Source organism: Sitophilus oryzae, unplaced genomic scaffold, assembly GCF_002938485.1.
Source record: "Sitophilus oryzae breed Bouriz unplaced genomic scaffold, Soryzae_2.0 scaffold_41_pilon_pilon, whole genome shotgun sequence".
Taxonomy (NCBI): Eukaryota; Metazoa; Arthropoda; class Insecta; order Coleoptera; family Curculionidae; genus Sitophilus; species Sitophilus oryzae.
In genome coordinates, this window is record NW_022146996.1 from 489,469 (window position 1) to 516,409 (window position 26,941).

Here is a 26,941-nt window from a genome sequence, read left to right on the forward strand (position 1 = left end):
TGCTGTTCGCCTGGAGAGCATTATAGGGTGAGTAAGGTTTGTGCTCAAATGAGCGCCACTGAATCTACCTAATAGTTAAATAACACTAAAGATTCAGAAAACTGTTATTAGGAAAAGATATTTGCCAAGATGGAACCTCATTCATGCAATAAAACAAATAAGTTTCTACTCTACTAAATCTAAATATATTAATTAAAATTAATGTTTGGTTATAAAATACGTTTGTTTTATAACAACCAGAAAAACAATGAAATAGGTTTAAATTTTGAAAATGAGGTTAAAATATTATTTAAATTTGTAATTAAAGTATACAGTAATACCCCGACTTACGCTACCTCGACTTACGCGAATTCGGAGTTACGCGATTTAATTTTCTCGTCTATTCGTTTTTTGTTTGAACGCCGTGCAGTCAAGGTCAAGCGGCGGCGTTTGTTTCTGACTCCCCCCGCCCGCATTATTATTCGTTCAGTTTACAACAAGCACATACGTGTAGTGCGGAATCGGCGCGTAGGTACATAAGTTACGATTTTGTGTTTTTTTGTGCGTTGTGCGACGACCTGAGATATTTACTAAGTACTATGGCATCCAAACGAAGTAGAACCGACTCTTTTGCTTTAAACAAGAAGAGAAAAACATTATCTTTGGAGTGTAAACTTAACATTATTAAAGACTACGATGCAAAAATAAAAATTTGTGATTTAGCGAAGAAGTATGAACTTCCGGAATCGACAGTCAGATCAATTACGAAAAGTAAAGAAAAAATTCTCGAAGCTGTGAAAAATGCTCAGTCTTTGAATTCAAGCATCATTCGTAAACGGCATGGTATTATCGCTGAAATGGAAACATTGTTAAAATTATGGTGTGATAATCAAGTAAGTGTGAAAAATTGTCCTATTGATCAGAACACGGTGTGCTTTCAAGCTAAACAAATTTTTGAGAAATTAAAAGAAGAAGCTGGGGAGATGGCTAAAGATGAAACGTTTAAAGCCAGTAACGGTTGGTTCAGCCGGTTCAAAAGTCGCTGTAACTGGCATAGCATTGCAGAAAGTGGAGAGGCGGCAAGTGCAGATAAAGAGGCAGCATCTCTCTATCCAGAGAAACTCAAAGCTATGATAAATGAAGGTGGCTATACCAGCCAAACCATATTCAACGTAGATGAAACTGGCCTATTTTGGAAGAAGATGCCTAAAAGAACTTTTATTGCGCGTGAAGAGAAAACTTTTCCAGGTTTTAAGGCCGCCAAAGATCGATTGACAGTGATGCTTGGCGCGAATGCAGCTGGTGACTTTAAATTAAAACCTCTCTTAGTTTATCGCTCGGAAAATCCAAGAGCATTGAAAAACAAATCTAAAGCTGGTTTGCCCGTGATTTGGAAGTCGAATCGTAAAGCTTGGGTGACGGCCTCCCTTTTTGAAGACTGGTTTGGTCATCACTTCATACCTGAAGTCGAACGTTATTGCCAGTCTAAACAAATCCCGTTTAAAGTGATGCTATTAATCGACAACGCGCCAGGTCATCCTCCTGCTACTTTAACTAGTTTCGACCCACGTGTGAAAGTTGAATTTTTGCCACCAAATACAACCAGCTTGCTTCAACCGATGGACCAGGGCGTTATCAAAACATTCAAAGCTTATTACACGAGACGATCGTTTGCACATCTGCATGAAGCTATGAGACAAAACAACGAGCTCTCTGTTAAAGAATTTTGGAAACAATTCAACGTTTTAGAAGCAGTGAGAATCATTGGAGAATCTTGGAATGAAATTTCACAAAAAACTTTAAATGGCGTCTGGAAAAAACTCTGTCCATTTTTTTTCTCCACTATGACTCAGGCGGAATTAGTGTCAGGGCCTGATGAAATTTGCAATGTGATCAAAGACGTTGTCGAACTTGGTAGACAAATAAATTTAGAAGTGGATAGTGATGATGTTCAAGAGCTGTTGGATTCACACAATGAGGAGCTTACAATTGATGAGCTCATAACAATGCGTGAACAAGAGGAAGAAATTGATAATCATGATTCTTTGGATCCAGTTCAATTAGAAGATCAAATGACAGTTGGAAACTTGACAGAAGCCCTCAGTTCGATTGAAAAAGGGTTAACAATTTTGGAAAGCATAGACTCCAATGAAGAGCGCAGTTTTGTTACAAAACATGGAATAAAAAAATTACTAGGATGCTACGAGGAGATATTACGGGAGAAGAAAAAATCATTGACTCGTCAGACGACTTTGTTACAATTTATGAAACCTTCTACATCAAAATAACTTCGGATTGTGTTTATACACTCTATTATATAGTTTGTATATTGTATTGTCATATTATTTAGAATTAGATACTAATTATTTCCTAAATTATTGTTTTATTTAGTCTCCAGTCCCAATTAAACATACTTTGTATGTCTTTATATGCAAAATTGTACCCCGACTTACGCGAATTCGACTTACGCGGATAGCGCTCAGTCCCACCTATCGCGTAAGTCCGGGGTATTACTGTATAATTAAATTGAAATGTATATAATTAAGTGATATATTACAGATGTTGAAAACTACTTATAAAAAGAATTAATAAAATTAAATCAGACTTTACTATCTATACCTTTTTATAGTGTAGCCCAAAATAAAAGTATGGGTAGCCTAGGTAACTTATCCAACAACAGCAACTGAGCACGGCAAGGTTGACCAAGCTTGAACAGAGTGAACTCCAGGAACTATAGTTGCATCAGCAAGGCCAAAAATCTTTGTTGAGTTGGAAAACAGGGTGGACGTCTCGACACCATGTGATCACGTGCACGTGAATGTAAAAAATAAAACCATCAAAGCAAGGAAGGAAAATCAGGAAAAGTAAAAACCAGAAAGAAATAACCAAAACCCCCAAAGCGTAACTAGCAATTCATCCAGCTGCCATCGAGAATTAAAAAAAGTTAGTGGATCCATTCCAGCATTGTCCAAAATCCAATATCTGGCCACATGGCACACAAAAAAAATCTCTACTATTTTGGTTCAGGCAAATCTTGTAAAAATTTATAAAATTATTCAAGAGCATTCAAAAATTAAACTGGTAATCCCCACAGGATTATTTATTTATTTTATTATTATTAGTGATGGATCATTTTTATTAAAATCAATTTAATTTAAAACATGTCTGTCGCATCTTAAAAAAATGTTTTAAACATTTAAATATATAAATAGTTAACCAAACCAAACTCTGGATAAATCTGAAGGCATATGCGCATGAGTATTCTAACTTACAAATGAATCATGTTACAAATGATTCAGTAGAGTAGTATTTTTTAAGTATTTAAATCGCGATTTGCATATTTTAGAGTATACAATATCTTTAATCTAACAAATAACCTAATTAGATATATTTTAGGAGAGTTTGTACGTTTCGTTAAAAAGAAAATTAGAAATGCCTTCGCTAGATAAAACTTTCTCAAAAAAATATTTTTTAATTTATAAATGTAACGGATAAATTCTTCACAAAGCACCTTTTTTGTCTATAGTGTGAGATTCTGTGGACAAATTAATTCATATCCCAGTTTTCTAGCGTTTTTTTTTATTAAATATCCGCAAACATAAGCAAATGCATTTTGTGTAATGATGTTTTCATTTCTATAGGTATAATCAAGCAGGGTAATTGCTCGACAAGAATAATTTATTTCACATTTTGTTTCATAAATACAGGTTGTCTTCTATAATTGTGTTATAAGAACACCTAAATCGTCCTCAGATATGTTGGGGATGCACAAAGCCTTGCCAAAATAGTTTTCTAAATGTTTAGGAAGTGAATGTTTTTCTTTTCCTTTAATTACACGTTGCTAGTTATTAGTGAATCTGAATTTATTAAAAGGCGATTGAATATATCTTGTGTGGATTTTTCTCTACTGCACTTTCTTGAATTGTGTTTTGCACTTTGTTGAATTGCAAAATTTTTTAAAATGCTTGTTACTTGCCGTTTATGCTTCCTCACTCAATAGTCCTATCAGAAGTAATGCAGATGATGTGATTTCTAGGCCATGTATAAGATATTTATGCTTGTTGGTGCCATGTTGATTTCTGCCCTATTCTTATTTTTTTGGGAAATTATATTACCGTATCCAGCCATTTACGATTGATTGCCTGAAATTGAGTATAAATTGTGCATGAAGCTACCCAACGAAACTGTAATCTGTTTTGAAGCGTATCAATAATTTTTATATATTCTTACAACCTTCTTTATGGCATTTCGACCACTTTTTAATTTCTGGACATAAGCACCTTTGTTCAAATCTGTTTTTTTATAATAATATCGGCTTTCCCAGACTAATCATCCATATCCATAAAATAGTTGGCTCACACTAATAAGACCTCATTTCGGCCCTAGGACGACCTTGGTCTATTCAGCTATCGACTTACGTGTTGACAAGTTGATTAGGCAGGTTATTGAACTCCATGTCGCCTCTAGCATGTCGTTCTTTCAAAGATGGGTCCCATATAAACGCGGCCAGAAGTATTTTCAATACTAAAATTGACATGTGGATTTAAAGAAAATCTTTAGAGCCGTTTTCGAGAAAATCGATTTTTTCAGTTTATTTCGTATAAAGTACACTTAATTTTAAAGTAAGCGTTAAAATGGACAAAACGTCTTTGGGTTTTCACCGACAACCTCCAAATACTGATATTGGTTGAAATCGATCGAATACGATGCGATGTTCATAAGTTGAGAAAATATGTGCGACCTTGCCGTACCGTTTATTTTTTAGTAAGCGATTAAACAAAACTAATAGAAATGACTCGTATAAAAAATAATAAAATTGAACCACTGAGTGTACAATTTACAATTAATTTCCTGGTACATAATCATAAATAAAACAAGTTTATAAAAAAAGTAGCAAATTATACAAAAATTTTTCACTTGATTCTTAGAGTAGAATATTTAGCCACTCTGAGTGTCTAAATACCTTAACCGGATCTAGCTGAATTCGTAACAAAAGTTTCAATGTTTCTTAGAATATAATATATGAAAATCTAAAGATTAATGCGATATAAGCTAACAACAAAGGAAAAAATGTCACGGATACTTTAGCGCTCAATTATTGTTTTTAAAATAGATTACTAAATACCTAAGCTTAAAAATTCCACAGGGTCGTTACCTGTTTGCACGAAAATTACACTATAACTGCGACACAAATAAGCAATCAATTTTGATCGATAACGCGCGTCTCGATACCCCGATCTAATACCATCGGTAGGGTAAAGGCGGGTAAGAGTACGCATCTAGTGAAAATTTATCAATAAAATTCATACCAAACAAAACAAAAACATAATTTTTATTTAATGGCAACTCATATATATCGGTAATATATAGAAACATAAAAAAAAATCAAAACTTCTACAAAATCCAAAAAAACAAAAAATACTAAACAACTGCATATGCGTACTCTTAGCCGCCTGTAAGGCAAAGAGTACGCAATGTTAACGGTACGAGTATTTAAATTTATTCAGATTCACTTTCGCAGTGATCTCAGTTAAATGTTCCTAATCCTGCATATGCTGTGCAGTCTTCGTGATACTATCTCTTGCAGATGTTGCATTGTATCCAGTCTGAATCGGGTGGATAGATTTCGTTGCATCTAGTGCAGTGAATTTTCTGAGGTGTCGGTTTTTGCTTAGTTTTTGTTTCGGTTAAGTTTCTTTTTACACTTTTTGCTTTGCTTGCGATCTGTTGTTCTAGTTCGATCTTGTAGGGCGACTCTGTCAGAATTTCCGATTTTTTTCCCTTTCTTTTTTCTCTGTTCTTTCTGCTTTAGGAGGAGGGTTTATAAGTGCTAGTGATACGATGACTTTTGTAGATGTCGATGTCGTTGCTAAGCCTTGTTGGGTAGTAGAGAGTTGAGGAATGCGACCAGGCTTGAAATGAAGGTTTCGAAACCGTTAAGCTGCGTTGAGAGGTTGAAAGTTGAGGATTGTGATCAACTTGAAGTGAAGGTTTCGAAATCTTTGTTAGGTCTCGTTGAGAAATTGAGGGTTGAGGAATGCGGTCAAATTGAATTGAAGATCTTATCAGTTTGTTGAGAGGCATGCCATCTCCGTCGCTGCATTTTTTAATGTTATCAGATGGTGAAAGCGGCGTATCGGTTACAGTTGCTGGTGCATAATCTTCGGGGGTAAATACTTCTGGGTCATAGGGCCAAATCCCGCATGATCGAAAAGCATTCGCGGCTTTTTCAATTCAAGCTACCCTCGAAAATGCTTTGCAAAATAATTCGCGTATTTGTTATTGTGTGATTGCTCGACCGGGATTAGAAACATGCCACTTTTCGCACTCTTGATCATAGGCAGTTTTAAGGGGTCCAAAAATCCTCTATCAAGCGGCTGCAATCGGTGGCTGTTATGTGGTGGTAAACTTAAAAGGTTGATTCCCAGAGTGCGACATTTATTAATGGCAGCTAATGAGATGTGACTAGCATGATTGTCCAAAATTAATAGAACTGGATCATCAGAGTTGTTAGAACCATCACAGGACACTCATATCTTACCAAATCATATATTATCAGAAATGAACCCCCTCCGAAATGCACCTTATGCAATAACTTAATGTCAATGAGACACATTCTTTTTAAATGCTTACCTGTTGCCTCCCATAGGTCTAGATTCTTTAATGCTGTTACCTATGAGAATATTTTCGCGCCTTTTAACATTTCGAAGATTAATAAAGTTATGGAATTCTTAGACAGCATCAACATAACGAAAAAACTTTAATTTCTAACTGAAAAAGCTCCGAGTTAATGAATCCCGAATCCGAAAACTGCAAAATAGAACCAACTGGTCGCCATTAATCAGTTCTTCCTTTCGTTTTTTTGTGCGGGAATATTAAGGAAGGAGGGACGTATTTTCCAGTAGCACTCGTAGCGCACACTGCCGTTATAAGTTGACCTCTTTCAGCTGCGACGATTTTACCCACAGTCTTTTTGCCAGTAGGTGCAATGACTTTTGGAGTTTTGTTTGGTACAGTGAGAATCGAAGTCTCGTCCATATTATTGTAGATGCGATGTGGTAGGATGTGTTTCTTTTCAATTAGGTTTTTGAGGTTATCAAAAAAACGATTCACTTGAACTCTGTTGAAACCAGCAGCTCTTGCAAGGTTGGTTTTCTCAGGCACACGAACACTTAAACTGCAACGCTTACAGAATGAAAATACCCAATCCTTTCCCGCTATTTTCTTAAGTTTGCTAAATCTGTGGCTAACACCGTTTCTTTCTGCGTGTTCAAAGACTAACTCACGCAAGGATTTAACCGTTAAGCTGCTGCCCAGTTCTTTGCAGTAATTAGCTAAGTCTGTTTCCATGTCAGGGTTGAAAACTGGTGTGAATCGTCCAAGAGATATAGGAATGGAATCGGCTTTCAACCGCTACCGAAGAGTTGCTTCATTTATTCCGATATACTTTGGCCTTGACTTTATAGATCTTTTACTTTCGCCTTTCGCTACTCTCTTTTTCGCAGAGTCCAACATTTCTGTATTAAACACCAACTTTCTATCGTTTTTTCGAATGTATTTTCCCATTGTGAACAATTCTATCTTCGTACCTGAAATAAAACGCGCTATTTAACCCTAAGAAAAAGATTTATAAAATTTTAAAAATTTATGATGGGAAAGAGTTCGCACCCGGCAAAGAGTACGCGTGCCAACTCTTTCCCTGCGTACTCTTAGCCGATGCGAATATATTAACCAAACTATGCGGCTGCTAAGTTTGGCAACAACTAATGGCTAATGTCGATATTGAACTAACCTCAAAGAAACATGTTAATCTTTAAATAAAATTTGAATCAATTGTTTGCCTTTCAGTATAACAGTTTTCTTATAATAAATGGTATCTCAATATAACATCAGAAGTTGAAAATTTAAATTTTCTTACCTTTTTATGGGAAAAACACCTCCGATTGCCAAGAACTTGTAAAAACCCGCGTAAACAACCTTAATCGGTATTCTTATATAGGCCACGTTGCCGGATGAAATTTAGTTATATTATAATAATATGATCTCCATCGGTGTGGTGTTGAATGGGCAGCACCTAATCCAGCATCACTTGCGTCAGTTTGTAAAGCGAACGGCTTGTCTGAAGTGACCTTCCAGATTGATGCTAAATTTAAATGTGTTTGTTCTATTCAGTCCAGCTTTTGCAAATATAGTTTTAATATAACTTCCACGTGTTATCATCTTCTGCCCCTATCCTACTTACAACTTTCGGAGTTTCATCTTCACCAAACAACAGTTTGTAGTACGGATGCTACTTTAACACTGCTTTTAAGTGTTCATGCGGATAATATTCTGCGTACTCACACAGAGGCACATCTTCTGTGCACTCGATATACTTCATCATAGCCTTCGGGAAATACCATGCTGAAATTGTCATCTTCCTGCACTTGATTTACCTGCAGCTAATGATACCTCCAGCAGCAGTAACAAGACAATCGAAATCCCAACCATTGTTTACTGACTTAATTTCACTTCTTATATGGCCCCTGTTTCTTCCTGCTGTACCTCCGTTCACTTCTATGTATACTTCTACGACTATTCACTTCTACGTATAGCTCCCGATTCTTCCATCCCTTCTCGGGCGCCAAATTTGTAGCGGTCTTTCTTAAGATGCGTTACTGACGCCTAGTTGTCTTTGAGTTCTGGGGCGTCACCTCTAATTATTTTGAGTGGTTAGAGGCCTACTATTGCCAGTATAGGTAGCTTTTAGTCAATGGAGAAATATGGCAGTGATACAGCTCTTGTTCTCAGAGGTGGGAAAAATAAATCAAATAATTATTTGATATATACTATAAAATAAACAAAGCTCGTGTTTTCCCAAATATGTACGCAAAAGCAAATTGGTTTTAAATTCAAAATAATGTTCTTCTTCGGCAGGCGGGGAGTACGGTGACGTGTAGAGGACCTTGCCACTGCTGGAACTCTGGTGGTTTCTCCGCTGGAGATGTGGACAGGAACTGACTTCCAATGGCTTGCGCGTCGCTTTTTATTTTTCCCTTCCCTCCCACAGGTTGAAAACCGTCGTGGTGGTGACGTGCACGCCTTGATGATCTAGTAGCATCGCTACCAAGCGGTCAACTTCGAGCGCGTGGAATGCGTTCAATCATTAATTACCGCTTTTAGCCCAATTAATCAGTTCGATCCGTACGCAACTAAAATATTTATTTAAAAAGTAATATTTTCTCGAAAAATAAATCAAATTTTTCAATTTAGGAAAAATTAAATAAAAAATTCCTAACTTTGTTCAATCTTTGTATCAGCGGAATAATAAAAAAAGAAAATTAAATAAAAAATTCACAGATTTTGCAACATGCGCAACCATCATAGGCGTATTGAAAATACCAGACACAAGTCAGCGGTTGTCGAAGGAAGAAAAAAGAATTTTTTTACACACCCCTTAATTTTAAATGAACTTATTCGATACTTTACGGTCACCCTTATAATGTTTACTACTGAACTGTGATATTTATTTCTTGGTTACAGAAACCATGCAATGTAAGGTCGTGGCGGTAAGCAGCAAAAATAAATTACATTAATAAAAACTAATGTAAAAAATAAAATTTGGTCATAACAAGTTTTTATTATTTTTCTAAAATAATAACCATAAAAAAATCTTGACACTTAGTGATGGTGGTTTCATTATGTTGTTTCTTGCATTGGACTTTATTAATTAAATATAAATCTGAAACACAATTTCTGATTTTAACGGTAGGTACCTATAATTTTTTAATATTAATTCTGAAAAATAAGAAAGTAAACGTAATAATAATTAATATCGGTTTAAAGGTCGAAACTACCAGTTTGATTAGATTATCGATGTATACTCTGTTTTTTTTTTCTCAGGTAAGACAGACGATGACAAGAAAAGCAGATGACATCCCATACCAATCTATTTATTTTACTAAAAAAAGTTTTCAATATTTTTTAAGTTAGCTATGGATGGGTTTAAATATAAATCCGTCATGCGTCGTCTCTTGTTGTTTTTAACCAGTTTTATTGGTTTATTTCAAAAATGACAGATAATATTTCAATTTTACTGGTTTGACGGAACGATGAACGACAAATGGACGCCCGATTAGGATTCTAAGCCCCTCAATTTTAATATCTTTGACATGTGTGCCTGTCCAGAGGCCTGTCATAAAATATTTTTGAAATGCTGCGAATAAGAAACTTCTTATTTCTTATGAAAATCATTTTTATTATCTTGGCTCTCCGAGACGTTTTCCATATCCGTATATACGCCAGTGGTAAGTCACGGTAATATTTATTAACCATATTCATATTAGGTATTATTACTTACCTTCCTGATTTATATTTCCTGTTGTCTCTGATGGTCCTTCAAAATCTTCCAAGGTCGAAGAAGAAGTACCGATTGTAGTTACTGATAAAACTTTAGCAATTTTCTTTGATTTCTATAGGCTCGACAACGTTCGACGTTTAATTTAAGTTTTCTAGCTTTTTTTCATCTTCTGTAGTATTTAAGATTTTTTTTAACGAAGATTGAGTTATTGAACGATGAACCGTTTCGCGAACCATTTAAACTAAATAAGTTAGGTAACTGCATTTTTTAAAAGGTACCACAGACCACTTGATTCGAGTCATCACGTGAACTACTGGATTTTATATTTATATATTATATTTGCATTTTATATCCGATTCAACTTATGACTTCCGATCTGATTACTCCTACACTGATATAATCTGTATTACGACTTATGCTAGGTTAATTAAGGAAATTTGCGACCAATTTTGAATTAAGTTATACTGCAAAGACTAGCATAGCCTATGATTTGTCGTTGTCAATTATAATTTAAAAGTAAAAATATGTAAAAATATTATTTTTATAAAGCCACAAAGGAGAATAACAAATTGATAATGATTAAATAGACCATCCAAGAGATAATGAAATTAAAAAAAAAAATTAAGTTTTAACTGTCATAATTTACTAAGAAAAAGCAGTTCTAGCATAATTCAATAGGTTCAAAATTTACTCGACCATTAGTCTTTACCTTTTCGATAAGTTATGAGATCGTTGGGATACGAGAGGTGCTTAGACATTTTCATTTTCAAAAACGTCTTGTATTTCGAAAATGAATTTTACTTCGAAGTGCAAGTAAATTAGTGGATATACCTAAATACGCCAAATAGGTATCTTTTTTTCAAGTAATTATGTTTATAGAATAGGCGAGTATTGTTTTAACAAATACTTATACGTATATTACGTCAAAGTACAGAGGCAACATTATTTTTGATGTCGACTGTAAAATAATGTGAAAATTAAGGGAGATATAAAAACTGATATACTAATACATAAAACATGATAGAAAGTTTAGCAAATATTATATTACAATCAAAAATAACATACATGCATACATATAAATTTAAAATGTGGTAAAATACAAATATGAGGTATGGGTGCAAAATATGACATGTGCATTGGTGGCTTACACACTGGATAAAATCAAAAAAATTGCTAATCAATTAAAAAATGCAATAAGGAAGTTAGCGTCTTTTTAACTTATATTAATAACAACTAAAGTATACTAAAATCAATAAATTTTACAACTAGACAATTCCATAATTTCGGAGAAAAAAGAATATTATCATATGTATCGATTTAAAGTCTAAAGCACTTCGCTATTAAACTCTTAAGAAACTCAAGAAATCAAATTTAATTAACTAACCCAATCCCGTAAGGACGCAACTGAAATAAAAATTACAGAACTGTTTTTATATGAAAAAATACATCTTGATACATTGAAGACGTGTACTAAATTTTATAAAGATATTTAAAATAGTATCAGTGTTATTATAAAAAAAAACTGATTTTCCTGAAGAAACTTTACCGCCCTGTATAACAATGGGAGGCAACATTACTTTTGATACTGTTAAATAATATGATAATTAAGAAATATATAAAAAAATTGTGTACAAATACATTAAACAGAGAATACAAAATTATATACATACATATAAAATTAAGCGTAAGTACCATAATAAGGATAATACCTTATTGTTTACGAATACAGTGTGAGCTTACAAGACTCACAGTTACGAACAAAATAAAATGAAATATTCATGAACCCTTAGCTTCACGGCTTATACAATCGAATAAATCACATAATATTTCTCTCACCTACATACTTGACTTAAAACTCAAAAAGTACTCACCAATATCTTAAACCTAACAGATTTTAATCAATTTTCAACACTTTTAACACTTCGAAGCGTATTTAACATTATGGATCATTTTATTTACGACCTCTACCTCATTTCGGCCTTCGAACGACCTTGCACTATTCCATATTCCTATAACGCCGGCTAAACTATCGACGTATTGACAGGCAGGTTATCGAACCCATGCGGCTCTAGCATGTCGGTTTTTCAAAGATGGGTCCCATATAAACGCGGCCAGAAGTATTTTCAATACTAAAAACTTCGTTACAAGCAGAAAACGTCTGACAGTCTGAAAGCGAGGATGATGTAGTAGCGAATATAGGATCTAATAAAGTAGATGTAGTATTTATAAGTCTTGTTAGAGTTGTAACTAGATGGCTAAAGCCGAAAATATTTTAAAGCACAAGGTAAGTAAATTATTGTAATTTAATAAATTTACATTAACATCACCAACGACAACTATGTTTGCATATCTAGTTAAGAGAGAAGTCAAAATGGTTAAATGGTTAATATGGTTAATGGTTATAAAGTGCTGTTATACATTCATTTAAATTTTGAGAAGGTGGACGACATACAATGCCTATTAGAATTTCATAGCCACTGATCCCTACATTTACCCAAGTGTTCTAAATAAGATCCAGCGTCATATTTTACATTGACATAAAGATTATAAAAATTTTGTATGACTTGAGAAATAAAGATTATTATTAATTTAGTTATAAATACTTGCCAATACATTTTGTGGAGCACGTTCAGATAGTATCCTTGCAAAAAAACTCTGTACAGTGACATTATTTTAAGTGTCTCACCCAATTTAAAATTTTCCTGTTTCCTATTTTAAGATAGTAAAAAGATATTTTAATATAATTTTTCGTGAGGATGCCGATTTATTATCTGATTTTTTTTTAAAACGTCAATTTTGATAGATACGACGCCATCTTGATTTTTTTAAATGGAAACCCCTACATATTTTAGCTAATAATAATAATTTTTGCTTATTTAAGAAATATATAGTTTAGTATACTTTGCGCTAGTTCACTCTCACCGCCAGTGTAACAAAAATGTACACCTTTGTTGGAAATAAAGTGTAACATTAATGTACACCCACACCTCTTCACTATCGGCTGAGGTGTAACATGTGTGTTACACCTACCGTTGAATTTATATGGGGAATCGGTTCGCGTGGCGCAGAGCTAGATCTCAACACATAAAACTTTGGCCTGTGACGATTCTTAGTAAGTTAGGTCCTAAGCGAAATGAGTATATGAGTATAATGATATAAACAGATATATAATATTATTTTCATAGTTTTTTTTATTGCTATAATAATATAATTATAATAAATTCTTATGATTATTTTGAAAACCAAACAAAACATATTATTTTACGAAACTAGAAAAAATATAAAAATATTATACGAAAAGGCAAAACGTCAACTGTTTTATGAATGTTTTTCATTGAAACAGGTTTTGCAGTAATGTGGATTGCCTTCACAAGTATCGCAAATATACCACTAAGGATGGAATCTCACTAAGGATGCACAATTCTTTTTTTCAACGCCATTTTTGCTATATCTCTTATAGCATTCGATACATCGGGCTGTCTTCTTTTCAGGATGCTGAATGAGGTGGTGAAATGTCACGGAACCTGCTCGTGTTGTTCCTGTTCTGGGAGTAACATTGCCGGCAGGGGAATTTTCTACTGGGGTTGAAATAAGCGATTTGATAATGGACATTTTGAAGTCTGTGGTGGTCAATCGTCCCTGACGGACAGAATTTTCTTGGTATAGGTTATAAGCATTATAATCTATATCTCTTATAAAGCTCATACATATATAAGAGCTTCTAGCATTTCTAGCCATGATAAGTCTAACTATTCAAATCTGAAAAGAAAAGAGAACGCGTTTAAATTATTTTCGATGGTGTACAAAAATGTTACACGTGACGCAGGACATAGTAATTTAACATTTTTGTACACTCCATGAAAATAAACTAAAACTTAAAAAAAAATCCAATAACACCTTCCTAGTCTAAAAAATTACATTTTTATCGAAAATTTAAAATTTAAAACGTTTGGTCCAGGGTGCCCGAGAACCAAACTTACCGTGGCGGCGAGAGTGTTAAGAAAATTTGTTACTGCTCGTATAGAATGTGGCGGAACCCCATCTTGTTGCCAAACTATATTGTCGTAGACTTCATTTTGTGGTATATTTTGCAAGAAATTATTAATTTCACCCTCCAAAAAATTCAAATATCGTTGTCCATTCAGCGCCCCCTGGTAAAATAATGGTCCAAAAATCCTGTTTCGCCATATTCCGCACCATATACTAAGAGTTTCATAACCCTGCCGCTCAACTGGAGCAATTTGGTGTAGATTTTCTTTAACCCAGTAGTGCGTGTTTCGCCGGTTATGTCTTCCAACCGTTGAAAAAGAAGATTCGTCGGTGAAGAAAATAAATAAGTGAAGTTGTTAAGAACATTCTCTTCTTCGGTATCAATTCGGAGCATCGTCTGACAAAACTCAAAGCGAGCTTCGAAATCTCTGTCCCTCAACCTTATGACCGGTAATATTTTATAAGGCTTGTACTCGTGTTTTTTTTACTGTTTTTTGAACACTACTATATGAAAATCCTAAATTGGCAACCCTATCCGAAATTACATTTTGCAAGAAGTTGCTAATTTCACCTTCCAGGAAATTCAAATATCGTTGTCCATTCAGCGCCCCTTGGTAAAATAATGGTCCAAAAATCCTGTTTCGCCATATTCCACACCATACACTGAGAGTTATATAACCCTGCCGCTCAACTAGAGCAATTTGGTGCGGATTTTCTCTGGCCCAGTAGTGCGTGTTTCACCGGTTATGTCTTCCGACCGTTGAAAGATGAAGAAAATATTGTTAAGAACATTCTCTTTTTCGATATCAATTCGTAGAATCATCTGACCAAACTCGAAGCGAGCTTCGAAATGCTTGTACCCGTGTTTTTTGATCACTACCATATGAAAATCCTAGATTACCATCAACCAATCAAAACACATTTTTAATCCATGATATCATAGTACACAACTAGTGACCTCTATACAACTGTTACCGATTTGATAAAATCAAAGATGGATATCGAAATTAAGAAATTTAATATAAATATTATCTACCGCGTGCACTTTATATATTTTACATCGTTTTCAACTTTTTTATTACAGTGATTACACATTTTCTCTAACTTTTTGGTCGCACGGCTGGAATCTGACGTATCGTTGGCCATGTTGCTTTTTACGCCAATTACTTTCGTGGATTTCCCCATGCGTGTTTTCCCAATCCACAAAACCTGTAGGGCAGTACCGCCTTTCACTAATAGGGATATCTTCCTCCTCTTTTTGAACGCGGGCTACACAAGCCTTCACTAGTTGCAATAATAGGGCTTTGTAATCTTCTCCATCTTTATACAAGGATTCCAAAAGTATTTTCAATTGTTCTTCGGACCCTTGATAATGTAAATAAAAATAAATAAATAATTTATTTATTAAATTCTTAAGACATGTTTTACATGTATAGATTAAGTCTACAAAACCAGTACGTATAATATCTAATACTTAAATTTTTATAACAATATTCATATTAAAAATACATAATATATATAAAGGAAATTGTTGCGATAAATTTAAATGTCTCTACTATAAGCCATAGTAAGAGGAATACCATCCTCCAGACTATAAAAAACTTCGTCAACCCGAAAATTCCTCAATTTGTTTTTAAATATCTTTGGTTCGGATATTTGCCTAATTCTAAGAGGCAAGCCATTGTACAATTTTACACCAACATAATACACATTACTTTCCACTGTTGTTAAAGAATGTATCGGATATATCAGGTCACTGCGGCGTCGAGTTGAATAATCATGAAACTGCTTATTTAGAGAACATTTTTCAAAATTATTCCTGACAAACATCAATACCTCAAACATATACAGAGAAGACCAGGCTACTAGTAACATAGCAAGTTGCCGGACGAATTTACCTTTACGCGATTTGCGTTCGTGCTAGAAATTCACTGCCGGCTAGTCGGCTGGTCAGGCAGTACGCAGTTGCAGTTGTGCTTGGACGGGTCGGTCGTGACAATAAGAATACTACGCGAGGAGTGCCGAGTATTTATTATTTTCATTTTAAGTGTTTACCTTCACTTAAGGTAACATTTAAAATAAAAATACTTAAATATTTATTATTTGAGTGTGTTTACAAGCCAAAATTAAAAATAAATGAATTTTCTAAACCCGAAAAATACTAAAATATTACTCTAAATAATAAAAAGTTATAACAAATGTTCAAAAAGACCACCTTCTTGTGCTAGACAGAAGCCTAGGCGGTTGTAAAATCCCCGTCTGACAGTGTATCTGTTATCTTTTCTTCTAATTCCTGTATTTTATTATTAAAGCTGGCCTGTATATCTTTAGAATTTTCGATGATCTTATCTTCTAAATTAACTTCCAAGTCAATTATTTTACTATTCAAATTGTTTTCCAATTTTTGAGAATTTTCCGTCATTTTATCTTCTAATTTTTGTAGGCACGAGTCAAGGTCACCTTCCAACTCAAAGCAAAAGGTGTCAGGATCCTCACCTTCCTCAATCAAAACGTCTCTCAGTCTGGCTTGCAGAATGCTTTTCTTTCCATCTGTCTCGCATTCCCTCTCTTCCAGTATGCATTTTAATTCGGACACTTTCAAGTCTTTCAACAATTTCTTCGGAGCCATTGTTAGTCTTTTTATTTTTCTAGTCTATCACACACCCCACACCTGACACCAATTGTTACGTTTTTCGTCGGTTCCGTGTGGATAGAAAGTCACAATTTATTTAAACACTATTTATTTAACACTAATTAACAAAAACAATAACGATAAAAAGACTTAAAGAACTATTTATAACTTATTTACAATTTATCTAATTATTTATCTAACAGAAATTTCTTTTGAATTAGCGCGGCGATTGTAACTGTACGCGTCGATCGGTTATTTATCTCTATCTTCCTTAGGTCCCGGCGTCTGCTTATATAGGAGAGAAACAGACAATCCAGATTTGACTAATCAATTCTTATTCGTTCTTAGAATGTCGGCATCGCTGGGCGTATGAGTCATAGGCGAGTGGCCAAGCCTAAGGCTGAGTTCACACGGCACGGGTCCGCAACAATATAAATCTTGACGTTCGTGGTACTTCCAAGCTACAACCGACCCCATCCAAAGCTGAAGCAAATGTGACATACATGAGGTTACACCAACATCCAGAAAAAAAATATATTTTGGCCGGAAGCATGTCTGAGAAAAAAGAAAGGCATTTAAATAGACTGACAAATCGTTTAGTTGACTGAAAAAATTTAAAAGACGAATCCGACGCCAAAGTATCAAAAAAAATATTTTAAATTTAGAAGAAATAATTAAAAATAAAGAAATAGAAATTAAAAACATTGAACTAGAACATTTCAAATTGAACTCTGGAAATACAAATTTTGCAAGAAGATTTAAAAATTGAATCAAAATTAAAAGAAGATCTGTTAAAGAAATAACAACAATAAAATTGTAAATAATGTCTATACGCTGTTTTTTTTTGAAGAAATAATAAAATTATAATATATAAATAAATAATATGATTTTTCTTGGAAATTTTAAGTTCTTGAACCTTGCCACAATCACTAGCAAACTGGTCTCCAATTTAGTTCGAAGGCCTAGAGAAAGACAAGCAAACCTTCTTTTCCAAACTCCAAATATGCGCTCTATGCAATTTCTGGTTTGAATATGAGCTGCATTATAGTCAGTCTCAGCTACAGTGTTTGGATTTAAAAGGGGTGTTACTAAATATTCTTTACAGCTATAAGCACTGTCACCTAATAAATATCCACCTTGATATTCCCCAGCTTCCAATGAGGCACAATGTAAGGAAGGATTAAACATTGTGTTATCATGTGTTGATCCAGGCCATCGACAAACAATGTCCCTTATCATCAACTTCGAATCGCATACAGCTTGGGCATTTATTGAGAAATACCCTTTTCTATTGCGAAAGATTTTTGCATTTTCTCCTCCAGGTGATCAGCCAATCATGTTAGGAAATCTCCTTATATTGTAAAAGCCAGCTTTTTACAAGTCTAATTTCATTTTCGGTTTGAGGCATTTGGATAAATTGTGGTACAAGTCTCGCAATCTCTTTAGTTACTTTTTTTATAACTCTACATAGAGTAGTTTTATGGATATTGCAGTCATCACCAATTAAAATTTGGAAAGATCCTATAACAAATAAAAACAACTAGTTACATGATAAACCAATTAATAACAGTAAGCAAAAATATTCTGTAAAAGATATATAAGAACACACAATATAAATAACATACAAACCTGTTGCGTAGAAACGAAGAGTTATTAAAACCTGCTCTGTTACTGACAATGAATTCCTCCTAGTGCTAATTTTCTGTATATTATCTCCTATAATCTCTATCAAGAACCTTACACTTTCTTGTGTTAAACAAAATCTATTCCGAAACTCAGATTCACTATATTTCACATATTGATTGTCCCTTTCACGATAACGTCTTGGTCGTTCCAAATATCTAACTACTTCTAAATATTCTTCATCTGAAGACGCAGATGAGCTAGAATAATCCATTCAAGAAAATGTGACACTGTAAAAAGCGTAGAGGGAAAAATTAAAGTATTCTAAAAAGGTTTTAATATACACACAATATACACGTTCACGGACACCGACGTCTATGGATGTCTTTGTCAGTGTGCGTGATGTGACACTTCAAATTTATGACGTCCATAGACGTCCTAAAAGAAAGTTTCTAACTGGAGCCACAACGTTTGAAGACGTCGAATTAGTATGGTGTATCTTTAAAGTGTCATATTAAGCGCAGTAATTTTCTGCGTTGTTCTCACTTGGACCGCGTGGGGGGTTTAAATCAGGTGACTGACTTGGCCAATACAATGCGTAGTTTAAAAGTTGCCGGCGCAGATTAATTCTGGTCGTTACCGTTCTTGGTTTTATTGTGTTTGGAGCGAACGTTAGATTTGAGATCTAATTATTAGTGTATTTATATGTGTTTAGGCGGATGCAAATAGGTAAGTTGACTAATTGTTTAAGCAATTGATTTTTAGAATAACTTAATACTTTCGTAGATCAATAGCATGTTAAAATTATTATAAAATTAGTAATTTTTCATATGAAAAAAGAATACTTTCCTGAAAGCTTTTGGGCATACAGATTTTTTCCTTAGATGTTTTGGTAGTTTAATTAAAAAAGTAGTTATAGAAAAGATTGAGCCTAAGCATGAAAAAATAGAGGTAATATAGTTAATACGTAGAATCGAAATGTCTTTAAATCTGTATATCAAAAATATAGTATTTGATTTGATTAGGAATGGATCCAAGGGAAGAAGCAAGGTTGCTAAAGTGGTACGAAGAAGTGGAGGCTGAAGAGTCAGAACACGACCCCTTTAGTGATGATGGGGAGTTCAATGGTGATGAAGACTATGTACCTTCTGCGTCGTCATCTGGAATCGAAAGTCAAGAGGAAGAGAATCATGAGGATCACATCGAAGACAAAGTGCTCTCCTATGGATTTTCTGCTCTTTTCTACGTTAGGATCGTTGCAAGTAACTCTACCTCTGTTATCTGGAATCCAATTTGATTTTTATCTAGCTTAGACATGACAGTTCTTATCCAGATATTGGTTATATTGAGAGTATTAAAAAAATGTTTTGCACACTTCAATCATGCTGTAACGATAGCTCTCGGATGCCTAATTTGCAACGTCCCTGTTCTCGGACACCCAAATTTCTAACGTTTGCTTCTTCCTGAGCTGTGTTACTGACGCTTAAGTTTCTTGTATTGTTGCTTAGAAGATTTCGGGCGCCACCTCTAGTTAATAAGTGGTTAGAGGCCCACTAGTGCCGATTCGGGTAGCTTTTAAACAGTGGAGAAGTATGGCAGTGTTACAGTTCTTTTAGCTCAGAGGTGGGGAAAATAAATTAAACTCTAATCAACAGTTGTAAAATAAAGGGCAGGTCGTGTTTTCCAAAATTATTTACAAGTCAAAGCTTTATTTTAAATGCAAAAGTCCTTCTTCTTTCAAAAGGCGGAAGGCACGGCGATGTGTAGGTGGTTAGTTGCGACACCTAGCGCTCAAATTGGCTCCGATGCGTAGAGTCTCGTCACCGGATTGGAACAAATCTACACAGAAAAGAATATTAATAAACACTACAGACTGTTAGGGGAAGGACGGCACTCCCAAGTTAATAAAAAAAAATTATTTATTCTTAAATAAAAAAAATAATGTTAGAACTTGTCAATAAATTCAGAAAGAGAAAAGAAAACAAAATTTACTTGAGAGTGTTAGTGAAAAGAATTTAAAATATTCTATTAAAGGTTTTAATCAAAATATTAAAATAAATACGGGTGTGCCAAGAAGAAAATGTTGTAATAATTATTTAATTAAATTAAAAGTGTTTCGGAGTTAACAAGAAAGTGTTCTAATAATTATTTATTTAAATTGAAGGTATGTCGGGGAGAATAAGAAAATACTCCAAAAATTATTTATTTAAAATTAAACAAAGTACGGCGGGGCTAAAGTCTAAATATGATAACGAAAAGAAAAAAAAATAAATTTCGACTGAAAGGAAATGCGGAAAACTGTAAGAGTTCAGCAAGTGTATCTATAGTGAAGGGGTGTGTAAGAAACCTGCCGGGATGTATCACACTCACAACTTTCCCACGTTTCCTAATCTTCACTAGAGATATAACGGTTATTTATTAAGAGAACTGACAGAATGATTTACTGCGGATGGTTTTCGGAAAAAGAATTAAACTAAAGATAGTTTATCTAAGCAGTCAATGAAGAACCTGGAATTCGAAGCAACTTGCCGGGATTTATCACACTCACAACTTACTTATTTTACCATTAAGACCTGACCTAATGATTTTTTTTTAATTAAATGACCAATAAGGAATTTAGAGTTTAAAGCAAACTGCCGGGATTTATCACACTCACAGTTTACTTGCTTTTCCAAGTCCCTATTGATAACTCAAGCGTATTTGATTTTACAGATTTGCTATTGATATTTAAAATATTTTTTTTTACTTTTTGAATTTATTCTAAACTATTTAGACCTAGCCACGGTACAGGATTCCTTTCTGAAAAGAAAAAAAAAATAAAAACCAAATAAACAACAAATTCTCGATACTCAATACTATACCATACTAATCCTGAAGGTTACCTTGCGGGCGGTTTCGGAGCGACGGCGGATTAGAAACGACGGAGGACGGCATGCTTTCCAACTGCTAGGCGGCGGCGGTGTCTCAGGGCTGGCTTCTGCTTGGCGGACTGCGGTCACTGTTGCTGCTGGTGCTGGTGCTGGTGCTGGAGCTGGTGCTGGTGCTGTCGGTGGTGGTGGTGTAGGAACTCCGATGGCTTCTTCTCGGTTGGTGGCTGGGTCAGGAACTGACTTCCTATAGCTGGCGCGTCGCTTCTTATTTTCCCCAGTCCTTCCCTACGGTTGAGAACCGTCGTGGTGGCGGCCTGCCTCGAGCGGTGTGCGCGTCTCGATACCCGATCTAGTACCAGCGGTACCAAGCGGGCTGCATCGAGCGCGTGGAATGCGTTTAATTAATTAATTAGCGCTTTTTAGGCTAATTAATGAGTTCGGTCCGTACATTAATCCAACAAATAAAATTTCATTTAAAAAGTACTATTTTCTCGAAAAAGAATCAAATTTTTCTAATGTACGGAAGAGTAGAAAGATAAATTAAATAAAGAAAATTCGTAATCGGCTGAAAAATTGAAAAAGAAAATTAAATATATATAAAAAAAATAGTAACTTCGTTACAATGCATTCTCCTATTGAAAAGTAATAAGTCATTGTAAAGTTTCTGCTTTCTTAGCTTCCTTTCTTACATGGTTGGCCAAAAAGTCCATATGCCTATTGTGATCACCAAATTTCCAAAATTTTTGAAAAATGACTCTTCTTTCTTCTTGCGATATCTTCGTATAACATAACATTCTACATTTTTTCTTTTCACAGCTCTCTTTCATTTCCCTAGCTTTTACCTTTTTTGTCGAATAAGATGTATACTGCTGCTCTAAAGTTCTTTTCTTCTTTGCGTCTTGGACTTTCCAACTTTGAGGCCGATATCTCCTCCTACCTGGGGAAATATTCTTTTTTGTTTCCGTTTCGGTCTGGTCTTCATCGGCATCATTTTCCACAGTTGTCAATACATCCTGATTCAAAGACAAATTATTGTTTTCTTTCTCTTCCATTACAAAATCATTGTCTGATGAATTTGGTTGTTCAACATTCTTTCTCACACTGAAATAATAATAATAATAATAAGAGTGTTTTATTGAAAAATATACAAATAAAAATAAAATACATTTTTTTTTATTTTCCACAAAACTGACATTTTTTCAACAATAAAACACAGGTGGCCACAGAAACCTGCACAAGGCTGGTTTGTGTGTGACATACCGAGATCTTTAAAAGTAAAGACATACAAATAAAATAAAATCAAATAAAAAACAACAATACACACAAAAAAATAAGCAACAGATCACTTAGATCGCAAAAGAAAATCATTATTAGAGTTATCATTATTATTAGATCACATTAGAGATTGCAATATTTTTTTAATAATTTTCGATAACATTGTGAAATACTTGTCTTCCCGTATTAATTACCCTTTGTTTAATTATTTTCTTGTAACTATTTCCCGACTTATATTTTTTGAGATGGTTTGCAAATAAAATAATATTTTTTTTTACACAAACGAGAAGTCATACGTTTTATTACCTATGATATGTCTCCGTTATGCCTTTGAATAGGCCAAATATCACCACCCGTATTTTCTGGAACCTGTGTTACGATAGGATTATCAATCATTGTTTTTTCTTCCTGGTCTTTAACTGGTATTATTATTTGCATGTCAACTGAAGATAATACACTATGATCTACTTCTTGGTATCCTCGACCAATATCATTTTCAATGAAAATTGGAGAGTGTCTTAAAGCTTCTTGTCATAATAACGACTAATAACACAACAGGATTTTTAAAAACAGAAACCAAAAAGTGTAAAAAGTAAAAAGGACTAAGAATAATAAGGAATAAACAAGATATACGTATTTTGTCCATTGCTGCAGAAAATACTTGGTTCTGTTGGCGTTTACAAATAGCAAGGTACTGTTGTGGACGGTTTCAGTCTATTGCGAGATTTTGTTATGTGTCGCTCTGTAGCCGAAAAATATCTTTCACTAGCTACTGAGGTGGCTGGTATACATAAATAATATTTTGCCACTTTGGCTAAATTTGGGTAGGTGTTTTCGTGTTTTTTCCACCAAACAAATACATTTTCTGTTCTTCCAATTGCCTCTTTCTCAAGAAACGATTGAAATTCAGTGATCTTATTTATTTACTTGATTACTGTATTCGTTCAAAAGATCGTCATCTCCGAATAATGGACTGTCCGAATTTTTGCATTCATCACTTTCACTTCCACTGCTATTTGGAACCTTGTCTCCTTGAATTGAGTCTGTCTCCATTACTACAGTTGCATCCCTGACTTCTACTTCAAAATTACAATGATACGTGTAATTTTTGTCTGTAGTTTTATCGTATAATGGAGACATACGATGCTTTTCCTTCTTCGCTAACCTATTTTAATTCTAGATGCGATGAAAATATTTACTTGCGTCTTGTTTTATGAAATTGTAACTAATGTTACGATAATATTTAGGGAAAGGACCTCCGCATATTGCAGAATTACTGATGGCCTAGCCCAAACTTTCTGTATTGATTTTCTATTTCGTTCTTGGCGCCTTGATATGGTTCAGTCCATACGACGTATCCTGAATCAATTGCACCGGTCCAAAACTTGTAGTTATAAAGAATGGTTTTGCCTGGAAAAAATTGCTTGGCTCCGTGACGCCAAAATATGGTACCATATGGTACCAGCAAATTTTTGGAAAGATTAATTCATTTTTCTTATCAACAGCCTCAGTTTTGTAAATCTATCTGATTTATCTAAAGAAGCGTTATCACAGCAATGTAAATTAGCAAAAATATATTCAAATCGATCTCAGAAAAGGGCATTTGAAACTAAATTATTATGGGCATCTGCTATATTCTTCCAAAACATCCTGCGACGGGGAACATGAACATATCCACTGACCAATAAAATAGCAAAAAATAAATATTTCCTCTTTGGTGTTGATTTGCGTACCGACTGGAAAATTCTAAAATCATGTTTATTATTTCTTCACCCCAAAAAAACTTAAAGAGCTCTACTGTTAAATTATTATTTGAAACGTTTTGAACAAGAGGTATTTCTATGTTGGGTAGCTGAAGGTCTCGATTTTCCCATTTATAATGTCTTTTTATGGGTCAACTCTTGGCGCTCTTGTTTTTTCATTCGCGATCTTATTTCAGCCAACGGCAAATCGTCTTCTGAGCTATATTCGTAATATTAATTTGCTGATTTAGGGATCCTAACTGGCGTAGCCTCGGGCGTACGTGATGTAGATCTAGGGGAAAATATTTAAAAAGTATCAGAATCATGAAATATTTCCGCCTCTGCACGTAGTTGGGAACCGGGTAAATTATTTAGTTGAGATAGTCTTCGTCGCCGGACTTCCTGATTCATCGGAAATTACTATAACTTTTGATTTTTAAATGGCAAATTCAGTATATTTCTACTTTATTGGATAGAAAATGATACTCTGAATTTTAAGCAAAATAATACTAGCTAGAAAATTAGTATTACACTTCTTTATTTAAAAAATGCTCAAACAAAAACAACAGAAAACAAAAAATATCCTATTTTACAAAGCAACTACATTACAATAAAATAGCAAAAAAAGTGTAGCTTATACAAAAATATTAATTATCATTATTTTGTACTCAGTATTAGTAATCCTGTAGCCTAAACTAGAATCACTAACATATACACCCTAAAAAGACACAAATAGAATTAGGCATACATTTTTATCTAGTCTATTCATAATGACTCATGGTCTTCTTCATCAGTCTCTGGTAAGGCATCTTACTTGTATGTAAAAAATTTAGATATCCATTATGGTGTTAAGCAGGTATAACATTCACATTGCAAAGTTTTGTCAGATCCTGGAACTTCGGTTTCGAAATTGGAAGAGGTTCCTTGTAGAGATTCGGTGATTTTTTTTTATTTTCCGACTATAGCTATTGTTTCTTAATTGCCAACAGAGGCCGTAGAGTATTTAACTACTATCTTATTACTGTCAGCCTTGCTAAAGGTAGCAATTTCAAAAACTGTGACCTATTGGGTAGAGGCCCAAATAATATGCTTGGACACCTTTTTCAATTACAGAGTGCATGCTGTCTACAAGCATGTATGTATGGCCCGGGAGAAGGTAATTGATTTGAATAACAGTTAGATTTGCACAAGACAGTAGGTTGTCTACATGGCTTTTTAAACTTATCCTCAAATCTCTCAATTCTTGATATTTACGCTCTCCCAATTTTACTTTATTTTCCGGTGTTCTTACTTGCCAGGTTTGGAATGGTAGTCGATAAGCAATATGTAATAGACATTCAAAGCACCGAATCCACAAATGAAGAGATGAAAGTCCAAATCTTAAATTTTCATACCTGATCGGTTTTTGAGCAACCCGTTCTGTATTCACCTCCTTAGGGCTTGCACCGCAGATAAAACAATGTTGAGTACTATTTGTTTCTGAAAGGGTATTAACTGTGCTTCCATCCAGCATTGTTAAAATCATATTGTAATTTATACTAATATTTTTTTCTTCATATTTAAATTTATCAGTCATTTCGACAGTTTTTTACACTTGTGTCTAGCCCTAGCAGGCAACTATTATGCCCGACCAATCACGTTAGAGTTTTTGACAAACACAAATGAATTAACACCCTTCAAATAACCACGCTAACCAACCTGACTGGTCAAGCTTAAAAGTTGACTGCTAGGGCTAGACACTTCTGTTTTTTACTGCATAAAAACTAGGAAAACAGGTTGTATGCAATGCGTTAACTACTGACCTTAAAATACAATATTTTCTTTGTGATAAATCTAAGTCTAAATACAAAGCCAGTGTTTGTTCTGGTGATAATGATTGTTCCTGTTCAGGCTTATGGTGTTCTTGTAACTTTATAATACGCGCAGACTCTTGAGCTGCAAAAGACAGTTCCTGAAAACTATGAGAACCTACCAAATTTTCTACTCGTCTTCGTTTAGTTTTTAAACTGCATTCTTCAAACGGCTTCGAAGGGCGACCACGACTACAACCTGGATCTGTCTCGTATTCGTCTAAAGTCTCCAAAGATGTATAAGTTTTTAAAGAATCTAGGAGGGCAATTTCATTTTGCAGCCATAATTTGCGGTCTGTCAGGAACGGATCACACTTTCTTTGAGGTTTTTGCCACTTTTGGTCTATTTTAAAGCAAAAAAAGTGTGCAATATCATGAAGCCTTTTAACAACTTCACTTTCAAGACCATCTGTTTTAAAATAAGTCAAAAGACTCTGAAAGATCTTCTCTTCCACTTGAGATTTTTCGCTGGAAATCCATATATCAAGGAGATCGATATTTTTGATTGTAGGGAAGGTGCCTAAAATTTAAAAAATCATATACTTGCGCAAAGCGGCGCAAAAAAAGTTGCTTAGTGTCATCAAGTACAGACTTTATAAAAACATAATTTGAAAAATTTGGAAGGGTCATTTTGGGTCTTT

General features: G+C 34.3%; 2 protein-coding genes across 2 annotated transcripts; one reads left to right on the forward strand and one right to left on the reverse strand.

The window, feature by feature from the left end:
- The first annotated feature begins 578 nt into the window (after positions 1-578).
- LOC115885688 (tigger transposable element-derived protein 1-like) lies at positions 579-2,267 on the forward strand. Its single transcript, XM_030904672.1, has one exon. It carries the CDS (start codon positions 579-581, stop codon positions 2,265-2,267), a length of 1,689 nt encoding a protein of 562 aa, XP_030760532.1.
- Positions 2,268-6,816: 4,549 nt separating this feature from the next.
- Positions 6,817-7,329, reverse strand: LOC115885689. The gene has a single exon (XM_030904673.1). The coding sequence runs from the start codon at positions 7,327-7,329 to the stop codon at positions 6,817-6,819; it is 513 nt and encodes a 170-aa protein (XP_030760533.1).
- Between the last annotated feature and the right edge of the window lie 19,612 nt (positions 7,330-26,941).